This window comes from Somniosus microcephalus, chromosome 10, assembly GCF_052327205.1.
Source record: "Somniosus microcephalus isolate GS21.2 chromosome 10, FLI_Smic_1.0, whole genome shotgun sequence".
Taxonomy (NCBI): domain Eukaryota; kingdom Metazoa; phylum Chordata; class Chondrichthyes; order Squaliformes; family Somniosidae; genus Somniosus; species Somniosus microcephalus.
In genome coordinates this window covers 143,858,001-143,872,345 of record NC_140996.1, presented here as the reverse complement: position 1 = coordinate 143,872,345, position 14,345 = coordinate 143,858,001, and the positions used below count along the sequence as shown (strand labels likewise).

General features: G+C 45.6%; 1 protein-coding gene across 3 annotated transcripts in view; it reads right to left on the bottom strand.

The window, feature by feature from the left end:
- tenm4 (teneurin transmembrane protein 4) overlaps window positions 1–14,345 on the bottom strand; it is a 934,100-nt gene that overhangs the window by 633,362 nt on the left and 286,393 nt on the right. For all 3 annotated transcript variants that reach the window (XM_085998898.1, XM_085998899.1, XM_085998901.1), the window contains exon 2: window positions 2,332–2,620. In XM_085998898.1, the coding sequence (XP_085855024.1) occupies window positions 2,332–2,557 (226 nt within the window). In that variant the 5' untranslated portion in view covers window positions 2,558–2,620. The remainder of the gene's footprint in view (window positions 1–2,331; window positions 2,621–14,345) is intronic.

Here is a 14,345-nt window from a genome sequence, read left to right as displayed (position 1 = left end):
CTCTAGTTGAAGTATGAAATGCGCTGGCAGACTGAAAGACAGCTGCCATGTGGGAGAGAAAGAAGAAAAAGGAAAAGGCACAAACCAAAAGTGTGGATAAAAAATATAAAAATATAATAGGGTCCGAGGTTATGATCTGAAATTGTTGAACTCGATATTGAGTCCAGAAGGCTATAAATGCCTAATCGGAAGATGAGGTGCTGTTCCTCGAGTTTACGTTGAGCATCCGTGGAACAATGCAAGAGGCTGCAGACAGTGAGGTCTGAGTGGGAATGGAGCGGTGAATTGAAATGACAGGCGACCGGAAGCTCGGGGTCACCCTTACAGACTGAATGGAGGTGTTCCGCAAAGCGGTCACCCAATCTGCGTTTGGTCTCCCCAATGTAGAGGAGACCACATCGTGAGCAGCGAATACAGTATACTAGATTGCATGAAGTACAAGTAAATCGCTGTTTCACCTGGAAGGGGTGTTTGGGGCCCTGGACAGTGGAAAGTGGGGAGGTATATGGGCAGGTGTTGCATCTCCTGCGCTTGCACGGGAAGGTGCCGGGCGAAGGGGGAGGGGTGCTGGGGGTGATAAGAGGAGTGGACTAGGGTGTCTTGGAGGGAGCGCTCCATTCTGCAACTTGTCCCCTAACTCTGCATTCTCTGACCTTGTTCATCAGTAAATTATGGGGTACCTTATCGAAGGCCTTTTGAAAATCTAGATAAATTACATCGACTGCATTACCATTGTCTACTCTCTCTGCTACCTCTTTAAAAAATTCAATGAGGTTCTAAAAATTCAATGAGGCACTACTTACTATACCACTAATCTTTATTTCATTGGATATATGGCTCTCTATTGCGTTATCTAAGTCATTAATAAATATAGTGAATAGTTGAGGCCCCAGCACAGATCCTTGTGGAACACCACTAGTCACTTCCTTCCGATTAAAGTACATAACCATTATCCCTACTCTCTTTCTTCTACTACTTAATCAATCTCCTAACCAGGTCAATAATTTGCCTTCAATTCCATGACTTTTAATTTCAGCTAATGGTCTCATGTGGAACCTTGTAGAATGCTTTCTGGAAGTCCATATAAAGTACATCCATAGATAGTCCCCTGTCTACTACTTTAGTTACTTCCTCAAAAAAATCAATTAGGTTCATTAGACATGACCTACCCTTTACAAATCTCTGTTGGCTCTCTCCAATCAGCTCCAGTTGCTCCAAGTGCTCAGTCCCTCTGTCCTTAATTATAGATTCCAATGACCTTCCCACAACAGATGTTAGATTAACAGGTCTATAATTTCCTGATTTCTCTTTCTCACTCTTTCTTTAAATAATAGAGTTACATTTGCAATTTTGCAATCTAAAGGGACAAGTCCTGAATTGAGAGAGTTTTAGAAGATTTTGGCTAAAGCATCTGCAATGTCCTCACCTACTTCCTTTAAAACCCTGGGGTGGAAACCATCAGCCTTGGGGATTTGTCAGTCTTTAGTGCCACTTTTGTTTCTAATACTGTTTTCTTGCTTACATTAACTTTAGTGAGTTCCAGACCTTGATTCATTATTTGTTTCCCTGGAATATCAGAGAATTGTTAATTGTTTCTCTCTCCACAGATGCTGCCTGACCTGCTGAGTATTTCCAGCATTTTCTGTTATTTCAGAAATTCATGATGTGTCCTCTCCTGAATACTCATCACCCCCATCTTTGACAAGATCTGCTGGCTCCTTGTACACCATTGTTTTCAAATCTCTCAAGTCATCCTCAGTCCCCTCTATCGTCAACTATTTGAGTGATCTTCTCCGGCCCTGTATCCCTGCCTGGATTATCTGCTCCAGTGACACTGGATTACTGCTTGTTTACATTCACTCTGCCTCACCGTTCGAGGCTAGTCTTTCAGTCATTATGTCCCTGCCCTCTGGTATTCTCTCAAAATAATTTCCCTCCCTCTCTTCAAAAGCCTCCTCTTTGATGATACTTTCAGCTTTTCTTGTATATTTTTTCTCCTTTTTCCTGTCTGTACCCTCCTTCTCTGCTCTGTAAAGCAGTCAGACATTTTCTTTTATGTCAGGAGTGCTATAGAAATGTAAGTTCCTATTACTGATACATGATAATGGTTCTGCAAGAGCATTTCTGACTGATGTGACTACTGTATGATTAGCATCTGAGAAATGTTAGTTAGGTACTGGTAATTTCTCCAGCCAGTATACATTATAATGCATTCATTACAATGTGATTATTCTCATGGTTATACTATTCCTTAAACCTCTGAACTGGTTTAATGCTTTCTACCTGCATTTTTCTCTGCAGTAAACATATCTTTACAATAACTTAAGGTACCTGGTCTGCAGTATTCATCTGATTCCTGATGAACTACTTCTTTGACACGATTACTGTAGCCCAATCTTGGGTCCTGATCATAGGCTTTGAGTGTTTCACTGGAGCTGTAGGATTTGTGAGGTATTTTGCTGTCTTCACTTTCCACTGAAGAACTGGTATATCGTCGCTCCTTTTCACGTCTGCTCTTGGTTAAAGACCGGTAGGGTTTCCGTTCTTTTATATCCATGGTTTGTTTGAGTGACTTTTCAACATCAATAATTAGCTGGTAGGGATTTTAGCCCAAAATATTCTGCAATGAAGGAAAATCAATACCAGGAGTAAGCTAAAGGAACAGCACTGAGATTTACATGGACATTTGTTCAGATTATTATTAAAGAAAGTAGTGTCAATGTTAAGTCCTTTCCTCTTTATGTATCATAGCTTTAGTGTTTACCATTCTATCATTGCAGATTAATTCTTAGCTGGAAAGCTCTCCTGTAGAGCCCTCAAGACATATTTCATCAAATTACAAATATGCCGGATATGCTCAGTTTTATGTTAGGTATGGGGATTCTCATGGAGTGCTCTGAAAGATGTTATTGATTGTGTGTATTGGGCTTTCTGCAGACCGATACAGAGCAGTTGGTTTTATAAATGTTTTTCTGCTTTTGCTGGGGACTGCGTTACAAAAGCAAAGGCAGTTGCTAATCAGTCTGTGACCAGCCCAACGACAGGACAATGGGTTCTGGTCGGACTTCCCACCTGATGTACACAGAGTGCTCCGACTTCAATTCTAGGTGGATGAAATGATTCGCCTCCTGATGCCGGGAAGGAACTCTTTAATATTGTTGTTACAGTACCAACTATTGGATTTATGCTGGCACGGGTACTTCCTAAGGCCCTGCAGAAATGGGTATTAATGCGCATTCACACAATAAAAATGAACTTCACCCGAGTTTGTTGAATGCGTGTTTGCGTGGCCAAGGAAGGACAGCAGCAGACAAGGAGCATTCCAACATGTTCTAAAACTTGGAATGTCACTGTGCATCCCGAAAGACTCAGCTGCCTGCACATGCAGAGTAGCACGCTGAGTTTGAGAGAAAAACAAAATCTCACATAAGTATAATGGAGATATAACAGCATAAGTATTCTGTAGTGTATGTACCTTTAAGAGGAATTATGTTTTTTTGAAGCCCCTGTGTACTGTAGTACCGGTAGTGACCACTCGGGTATATAAGCCTGTATAGCGTCTTGTATAGTTAGTTCACCTCCACACTTTGTTCAGTAAACACTTGTTAAATCAACTCCTGCATTCCGTGTCTCCATTAACACACGGATTCAACAGTGGAGATGAGTTAGAAACGAACTTACCTGCAATTCGGCAGCACCTCAAGGAGATCGATTCCTCAGACGAAGGTAGAAGAAAAAAAAACTGTGGTTTCACCAGCTAAACGGGCTGGTGGCAGGTAGTGCACTGATCCATCCTGGGCGGCGGGCTGGGGCTCGATCGGGTGGCTCTGCAGCGGGGCCGGGCAGCGAGTCGGAAAGCAGAAGCAAACAGAGTCAGAGGGTGGAGCACTCAGGAGACGGCCGGCGCTGCAAAGCAGGTCGGCGTTCGGACCGAGCAGAGGGAGGGGAAAGTCCCAGAGGGTCCAACGGGAACGATTCTCCAAGTGACGGAGAAACTGTTTAAAATATATGTGCAAATAAAATTTTTTTTTTTTTTTAAATAGAAATACCGCGAAAAGCTGCAGGTCGCAATGGGAACCGCGGAGAACAGCGTTGGCAGCAGCGGCAGCGGTGGGAAAGCACGGGAGATGCCATCTTGACTCGGCAGGGAAGAAGGAAAAGCACGGGAGGCGCCATTTTTGATTTTCAGGGTGCCTAAGACTGGCAATATTACTGCTTTCGATAGTGATATAGAGGATTGGACCACATATGTGGAAAGAGTGGAGGTATATTGCAAGGCGAATGAAGTAGCGAATGATAAAAAGGCATCGGTACTTGTCAATCTGATGGGCGCAAGGACATACGGGCTGTTACGAAAATTGATCACTCCAGCCAAACCGATGGACAAGAATTTTAAGGAGATTGTTGATACCTTACAGGAGCGTTTAAACCCAACACCGCTGCTGATAGCGGAACGATTCAAATTCTTCAGGAGGAATCAGCACAAGAATGAAAGTAACGCTGATTACCTCACCGAATTACGAAAGCTGTCAAAGCACTGCCAATTCGGGGCAGGACTGGCAGGTTCTCTACGAGACAAATTCGTCTGCGGTCTCCTAAGCGAAGGAACATAGAAAAGACTACTTTCTGAGCAAGATTTGACACTGGACAAGGCTTTCAGTGTGGTTGTATCATACGAAGCAGCAGCAAGAGGAGCTGCAGAAATACAGCAAAAGCCACAGGACTTCGGCACCCATGAAATGACACGGGGTTTCGAGAGATGTTATCGCTGTGGCAGATCCACCCATGACCAGAGGGACTGCTGGTTCAAGGACAAAGCATGCAGGCACTGCGGAAAAATGGGACACATTGCACGTGTATGCAGATCTGGAAAAAAATCCGCTGACAGTAAAAAGGTCAATAAGGAAAAGTACAGAAAGGTACAAATGATGACGGACAGTAGCTCCGAAGACCAGAAGAGTGATAGCGACTCCGGAAACAAGAGACTAAGCTGTCTCAAATTACATAATGTAATTGCCAAAGAAGATTACCAGACCATTTGGGTTACCCTCACGATAGCGGGGTCCCCAGTTAAAATGGAGCTAGATACAGGATCAGCTCTGACCGTCATAAGTCGACGGGATTACGAACGGCTATTTCTGCATATACCTTTGAAAGACACATCCATTATCTTGAAGACATATACGGGGCAGAAAGTATACCCCAGAGGGAAAATAAGGGTGCCTGTTGTATACAACGGCAAGGAAATACAGAAGTTGTATTTATACATTCTGCAAGATGGTGGTCCACCGTTGTTGGGACGTGAATGGATCAGAAAGATACGTTTAGACTGGCACTCCATTCAGGCACTGACGGTGACCAGTAAGAAAAAAATGATGATGATATCATACCTGGACGATTAAAAGAAATCTTGGCTAACGCCAAAGAAGTGTTTCAACAGGAACTAGGAACCCTGAAAGGCGCCACCGCCTCAATAAAAGTGGAAGATGCGGCAATTCCCAAGTTTTTTAAGGCAAGGCCGGTGCCATACGCAATTCGTCCAGCAGTCGAGGCAGAGCTGGAGAATTTGGAAAAAGCAGGCGTGTTATCCAAGGTAGATTGGAGCGAGTGGGCAACACTTATCGTGCCAGTCTTGAAGAAAATGTTGAATAATGATAAATCTGAAGAACAGAGAAAAATTCGCATCTGTGGGGACTTCAAGGTGACTGTAAACCCGGTTCTTCACACGGTACAGTATCCTCTTCCGAGGATAGAAGATAATTTCGCCTCACTATCAGGAGGGAAACGTTTCACCAAAATTGACTTGGCACAGGCATATCTACAGATGGAGGTTGAGGAGGCCTCTAAAAAGTATCTCACGATAAACACCGACAAAGGCCTGTGCCAGTACAATCGACTGGTTTTCGGAGTAGCATCAGCTCCAGCTATCTGGCAAAGAGCTATGGAGCAAGTCCTGCAAGGGATTCCGGGGACTCAATGCTACCTAGACGACATCCTTGTAACAGGAGAAAACGACAACGAGCACCTTGCCAATTTGGAGCAGGTGCTCACGAGGCTGAGAGAACGGGGCCTACGAGCAAATCGCCCCAAGTGCGAATTTTCCACAAACAAATATCATATTGTGGCCATGTCATTAACGAAGAAGGGTTGCATAAGTCACCTGAAAAAATTGAAGCGGTCGTAAAAGCCCCCGCGCCTGAAAATGTCGCACAATTAAGGTCGTTCCTGGGATTAATAAATTACTATCATAAATTTTTACCGAACTTGTCAATGGTTCTGCACCCTCTTAACGCACTGCTACAAACGGGAGTAATTTGGAAATGGAGCTAAGACTGTAAAAGTGCCTTCCATAAATGCAAAGGCTTGATCACGTCCAAGGAAGTGTTGGCTCATTACAACCCATCACTGCCAATCAGACTGGCGTGCGATGCATCCCCTTACGGCGTGGGAGCGGTATTATCGCATAGATTCCCTGATGGCTCGGAGCGGCCGATAGCTTTTGCGTCACGCTCATTGAACTCAGCTGAGCGTAACTATGCCCAGATTGACAGGGAGGCACTCAGCCTGGTGTGGGGGGTGACGAAATTCAACCATTACCTACACGGACAAAAATTTACCTTGTTGACTGACCATCAACCCCTCATCTCCATATTCAACCCTAAAAAGGGCATTCCCATTATGACAGCGCAAAGGCTACAGAGGTGGTCCCTTTTCCTAGGGGCACACCAATATGACATAGAATACAAAGGAACAAAACAGCATGGGAATGCTGATGGGTTATCGCGCCTACCGTTGCCAATGGTAGAAGAGGCGCCTACAGTGGACCCAGTGGAGATGTTCCACTCGACCATAGTGGAATGTCTACCAGTGACAATTTCTACCATTGAAAAGGAAACGAGAAATGACCCGACTCTCTCACGAGTCTACGATTTAATGGTGAAGGGATGGCCAGCACATGGCAAACCACTGTTGCCAGGATTCTCGCAAAGAAGAGAACAGCTGTCAGTGTGCCGAGGAACCTTGATGTGTGGATCCAGAGTGGTGATTCCACCCAAACTCCAGGATAAAGTGCTAAAGGAGCTTCACGAGGGGCATCTGGGTGGAGTGAAAATGAAGAACTTAGCCAGAGCGTTTGTGTGGTGGCCAGGTATCGATGGAGACATCGAAGAAATGACCAAGAGCTGTCTAGGATGCCAGAAGGTCCAAAACGCCCCACCACAAGCCCCTCTACATCCCTGGGAGTGGCACTCATCTCCATGTCAAAGGGTACATATCGACTTTGCTGGTCCATTTATGGACTCAATGTTCTTAATCGCGGTGGATGCGCACTCCAAGTGGCCGGAGGTAATAAAGATGTCCTCCACCACCACGGAAAAAACCATCACAGTATTAAGGACCATATTCGCCAGGAATGGGCTGCCTGAACAGATCTGTTCTGATAATGGACCGCAATTTGTATCTGAAGAATTCAGGAAGTTCTTAAAAAACAATGGGGTTAAGCACTACACGTCCACCCCATACCATCCCGCCACCAATGGATTAGCTGAAAGGTTTGTCCAGACCTTCAAGAAGGCCATAAAGGCCATGGGTAATGAAGACATAAATCTACAACATAAGGTAGATAACTTCTTGTTTGCATACAGGAATGCAACACATGTGGTTACAAACCAAACCCCCGCCATGATGTTTTTCAATAGAAGACTAAGATGCCGGCTGGATTTGATCAAGCCAAACATCAGAAGGGACGTAGAGAACCGGCAATTTCAAAGCATGAATGAAAGGCCAACTAGAGCCTTCCAGATAGGTCAACAAGTTTTGGCCCGGGACTAACGTACCGAGAAATGGCAGCCTGGAACTATTTGCACACGACTAGGACCGCTGATGTATACCGTGGACATTGGAGAAAGCATAATAAGGTGCCATGCTGACCAGATCATAGAGTCATCCGAAAAGGGACAACCAACACCACAACTCTATACGCCTAGTGATGAAGCAGAGATATCCATAGTATCTACCTCAGATCTGGTGATACTGGAACCAGATGAACCCGACACTGGCATTCAAGCCGAATCGACCTTGCCAAAAGAACCTACTACACCACTGAAAACTACTACACCACCGAGGCGTTATCCGGACCGAGTCAGGAAGCCTCCAGAGAGACTGAATTTGTAATTGATTAACTTCAGCAAATGTGTAGATTATTGTTCTTGTAAAAATGTTATTTAATGATTACTTAAAATGTTATGTACTATTTATCTAAAAGGGGAGGAATTGTAGTGTATGTACCTTTAAGAGGAACTATGTTTTTTTGAAGCCCCTGTGTACTGTAGTACCGGTAGTGGCATAGTGGTTAGCATTGTTGCCTCACAGCGCCAGAGACCCAGGTTCGAATCCGGCCTCGGGTGACTGTCTGTGTGGAGTTTGCATATTCTCCCCGTGTTTGCGTGGGTTTCCTCCGGGTGCTCCGGTTTCCTCCCACAGTCCAAAGATGTGCGGGTTAGGTTGATTGGCTATGATAAATTGACCCTTAGTGTTAGGGGGATTAAATACGTGGGGTTACAGGGATAGGGTGAGATATGTGTTGGTGTAGGGGTTACGGGGATCGGGTGGGATATGTGTCGGTGCAGGCTCGATGGGCCTAAATGGCCTCTATCTGCACTGTGTGATTTCTGTGATAGTGACCACTCGGGTATATAAGCCTGTATAGCGTCTTGTATAGTTCGTTCACCTCCAGACTTTGTTCAGTAAACACTTGTTAAATCAACTCCTGCATTCCGTGTCTCCATTAACACACGGATTCAACATATTCCATGATGGTGGAATTCTGTTCAACAATAAATTGATATATGGGGAGGGGGAGCCAGTACTTCCTTCGGCTTCCCTCCAGTGCTTTCATTATTGCACTCTGTTAAAGAATCAAGTGGTGCCATTAGCTTTCACAACTGATACCTGGGTTTATATTTAGCTCCAAGAATTTCAACGCAAATCCCATCTTAATGGCTAAGGGCTTCACTGAGATAGGGTTTCGGCAGTCATAATACAGTTCCCAGTATACCTAAAGCTATAACACACAATTGGCCTACAAATAGAGAGATAATAGATCACAATTTTATAATATCTATATTACACATAAAAAAAGGTTGCAGCTAGCCTAACTTTAAAAAAATACAAATCAAAAATAGGTAATCAGCTAAAGCTAGCAATAAAAAATGAGAAGCTGAACCAATCAAATTAGTGCAAATATCTTTTCAACCATCATCCTGGGTTCACCATAAGCTGTGCACTTACTACTGCCAATAAGGTTTGTAACATTCTGTAGTGTATGTACTTTGCAGAAGGAACTATATTCTGCAGCCCCTGTATACTGCAGTACCAGTAGTGACCACCCCTGTACATAAGCCTGTGTAGTAACATTTGCATAGTAGTTCCAGGTTGCCGCCATTCAGTAAAGACCTGTTATAACCAACTCCTGCAGTCCGTGTCTCAATTATACACGGATATAATACTGGCGACGAGCAGATACGAACTTACCTACAGTCTGCACCACCTCATGGGGATCCATCCCTGAAGCGAAGTTATCAGAGGTCGAGGCCAGAAGGAAGAAAGAAATAGAAGAAACGGGCGTCGACCGTGGGCATCCGCCTCTGAGTCAGTGGAGTTGAAGATTTGCAGGAGAGGCTGTCGAGAGCGGGGCTTGGTTATCCTGTCGATGGTGCTTCAGCTAATCGGGCTGGTGGCAGGTAGTACACTGATCCTTCCTGGGCTGCGGCGGTCTAGAGCTCGAGCGGGTGGCTTTGCAACGGGGCCGAGCAGCGTTGTCGGGGAGAGAGAGAGGGTGGAGCACACAGGGCGTGGCCGGTGCTACGAAGCCGGGCAGCGTACAGACCCGAGAAGAGGGAGGCAAGAGTCCCGCAGGGTTGTTCCGACGATGGGGAAAGAATAAAAATTAAATGCGCAGAAAGCCGCGAGGAGCTGCAGTTTGCCACGGGAACCACGGAGAGCGGCGTTAGCAGCAGCGCGGGGGGAAGTGCGCGAAGACCACAGGGCGTCGCCATCAATGCATAAAACGCCAGCAACAGCGCTAGCAACAGCGGAGAAGACAGAAAGGGCGGGAGGCGCCATCTTAATCCAGCGGGGAAGAAGGCAAAGTGCGGGAGGCGCCATTTTGTTAAATCGGGGAAGAAGGCAAAGCGCAGGAGGCGCCATCTTAGATTTCCAAGATGCTGAAGACTGGCAATATCACTGCCTTCGATAATGCAATAGAAGACTGGACCACGTATGTGGAAAGAGTCGAGGTATATTGCGAGGCAAACGAAGTAGCCGATGAGAAAAAGGCATCGGTACTGCTAAACTTAATGGGCGCAAGAACGTACGGCCTATTGCGGGACCTGATTACTTCAGCCAAACTGAAGGCGAAGAGTTTTAACGAAATTGTTGCTATCCTACAGGAACACCTAAATCCTACACCGCTGCTGATAGCAGAAAGATTTAAATTCCACAGGAGAAATCAGCATAAAGATGAGAGCAATGCTGATTACCTTACGGAACTACGCAAGCTATCAAAGCACTGCCAGTTCGGAGCAGGACTGGCAGATAACTTACGGGACAAATTTGTCTGTGGACTCCTGAGTGAAGGAACCCAGAAGAGGTTACTCTCAGAGAAAGAGCTGACGCTAGATAAGGCTTTCAGCGTGGCAGTATCGTACGAAGCAGCAGCAAGGGGAGCTGCGGAAATACAGCAAAAGCCACAGGAATACGGCACCCACGAAATGACATGGGGATTTGCAAAATGTTATCGCTGCGGCAGAACAACCCATGACCAGAAGGACTGCTGGTCCAAGGACAAAATATGCAGGCAATGCGGAAAGATGGGACACATTGCACGAGTTTGCAGGTCTGGGAAGAAGACCAACAACAACAAAAAGGCTACGAAGGAACCATACAGGAAAGTACAAAAGGTGACGGACAGTAGTTCCGAAGACCAGATGAGCGATAGTGAATCCGGGAACAAGAGACTAAGCTGTCTCAAACTTCATAACGTAATCGCAAAAGAGGATCACCGAACCATTTGGGTCACCCTCACGATAGCAGGGTCCCAAGTCAAAATGGAATTGGATACAGGATCAGCTCTAAACGTCATGAATCGACGAGACTACGAGCGGCTATTCTCACACATACCCTTGAAAGAGACATCCATTGTCTTGAAGACGTATATGGGGCAAAAAGTATACCCCAGAGGAAAAATAAGGGTGCCTGTCGAATACAACGGCAAGGAAATACAGAAATTGTATCTGTACATACTGCAAGATGGTGAACCACCGTTATTGGGATGTGAATGGATCAGAAAGATAAGTTTAGACTGGCACTCCATTCAGGCACTGACGGTGGCTGGTAAAAAGGATGACGACGTCACTCCTGGTCGATTGTCAACAATCTTAGCTAACGCCAAAGAGGTATTTCAACAAGAACTGGGAACTCTTAAAGGCGTAACCGCCTCAATAAAAATAGAAGAGAATGCAATTCCCAAGTTTTTCAAAGCAAGACCGGTACCATATGCAATTCACCCAGCCGTCGAGGCAGAGCTGGAGAATCTGGAGAATGCAGGCGTGTTATCTAAGGTAGACTGGAGCGAGTGGGCGACACCCATTGTTCCTGTCATGAAGAAAACGTTAAACAATAAGTCTGAGGAGCCAAGGAAGGTTCGCATCTGTGGGGACTTCAAGGTGACGGTGAACCCAGTCCTTCACACAGTACAATATCCTCTTCCAAGGATAGAAGATATCTTCGCCTCACAATCTGGAGGGAAGCGTTTTACAAAAATTGACCTAGCACAAGCATATTTGCAGATGGAGGTTAAAGAATCCTCTAGGAAGTATCTCACGATAAACACTCACAAAGGTCTTTACCAGTATAATCGACTGGTATTCGGAGTAGCATCAGCTCCAGCGATATGGCAAAGAGCGATGGAACAAGTCCTGCAAGGAATTCCGGGGACTCAGTGTTACTTGGACGACATCCTAGTGACAGGTGAAGATGACAGTGAACACCTTGCCAACCTAGAGCAGGTGCTCACTAGACTATGTGAACATGGGCTACGGGCCAATCGCCCCAAGTGCGAGTTTTTTAAGAAACAGATATCTTATTGTGGCCACGTGATTGATGAAGAGGGGTTACATAAGTCCCCTGACAAAATTGAAGCGGTAGTTCAGGCTCCAGCGCCTGAAAATGTGTCGCAACTGAGGTCATTCCTCAGATTGGTGAATTACTACCATAAGTTTTTGCTGAATTTGTCCACAATTCTGCACCCACTGAACGCCCTACTACAAACGGGAGTAGCATGGAAATGAAGCGATGAATGTAAGCGGGCCTTTCAGAAGAGTAAGGACCTAATCATTTCAAGAGAAGGATTGGCTCACTACAACCCATCACTACCGATAAGACTGGCGTGTGATGCGTCTCCCTACGGCATTGGGGCGGTACTGTCACATAAATTCCTTGATGGTTCAGAGAGGCCGATAGCTTTTGCGTCACGCTCGTTAACTTCAGCCGAGCGTAACTACGCCCAGATTGACAGAGAGGCCCTCAGCCTGGTGTGGGGGGTGAAGAAGTTCAATCACTACCTGCACGGTCAGAAATTTACTCTACTTGCTGATCATCAACCTCTTGTCTCCATTTTCAACCCTCAGAAGGGCGTACCGATAATGACAGCACAACGGCTACAGAGGTGGTCCCTTTTCCTAGGGGCACACCAATATGACATCGAGTACAAAGGAACTAAGCAGCATGGGAATGCTGATGGATTGTCGCGCCTACCGTTGCCGACGGTGGAAGAAGAACTTGCAGTGGATCCAGTGGAGATATTCCACTCGACCATAGTCGAATGTCTCCCTGTGACGAATGCAAACGTAGAAAAGGAAACACGAAATGACCCGACACTCTCCTGGGTCTATGATTTAACGGGGAAGGGGTGGCCAGCACATGGCGAACCACTGCTGCCAGCATTCTCGCCGAGAAGAGAACAGCTGTCAGTGTGCCGAGGAACCTTGATGTGTGGATCCAGAGTAGTAATTCCACCCAAATTGAAGGACAGAGTGCTCAATGAGCTTCATGAGGGTCATCTGGGAGGGGTAAAAATGAAGAACTTAGCCAGAGCGTTTGTGTGGTGGCCGGGAATCGATACAGAAATCGAAGAGATGACCAAGAGCTGTACAGGATGCCAGAAGGTCCAAAACGCCCCACCACAAGCCCCTCTACATCCATGGGAGTGGCCCTCATCTCCATGGCAAAGGGTGCACATTGATTTTGCTGGTCCATTTATGGACTCGATGTTTTTAATTGCAGTGGATGCACATTCAGAGTGGCCAGAGGTAATAAAAATGTCCTCAACCACCACAGAAAAAACTATCACAGTCTTACGAACCATATTCGCCAGGAATGGACTGCCTGAACAGATTTGCTCCGACAATGGACCACAGTTTGTGTCTGAAGAGTTCCTGAGGTTCTTAAAGAACAATGGTGTTAAGCATTACACATCCGCCCCATATCATCCAGCCACTAATGGATTGGCCGAGAGGTTCGTTCAAACATTCAAGAAGGCTATCAAGGCAATGTGTAATGAGGACATACCCCTACAACACAAGGTGGATAACTTCTTGTTTGCCTACCGGAATGCGACACATGCGGTTACCAACCAAACTCCAGCCATGATGTTCTTCAATCGAAGACTAAGATGCCGCTTGGATTTGGTTAAACCAAACATCAGAAGAGATGTGGAGAACAGGCAGTTTCAGAATATGAATGAAAGGCCAACCAGGAGTTTTAAGATAGGTCAACCAGTTTTGGCCCGGGACTACCGCACAGAGAAATGGCAGCCAGGAACGATCTGCACACGGCAAGGACCTGTAATGTATACCGTGGACGTTGGAGAGAGCATTGTAAGACGCCATGCTGACCAGATTCTAGAGTCACTGGAAAACGTCAAATCTACACCACGATCCTATACACCTGGTGATGAAACTGAAGTACCAATTGCATCTACCTCAGAATCGGTGATATTGGAAGCAGACGAACCAAACAACGACATTGATCCCGACTCAACTTTGCCAGAAGAACCTGATACCCCAAAGAGGCGTTACCCAGACAGAATCAGGAAGCCTCCTCAAAAACTGAATTTATAATTGCTTAACTTCAACTAATGTATCTAGCAACTGTAATTGTAAATATGTTATTTCATTGTTAATCGAATGTTATGTAGTGTTTAGCTAAAAGGGGAGGAATTGTAGTGTATGTACTTTGCAGAAGGAACTATATTCTGCAGCCCCTGTATACTGCAGTACCAGTAGTGA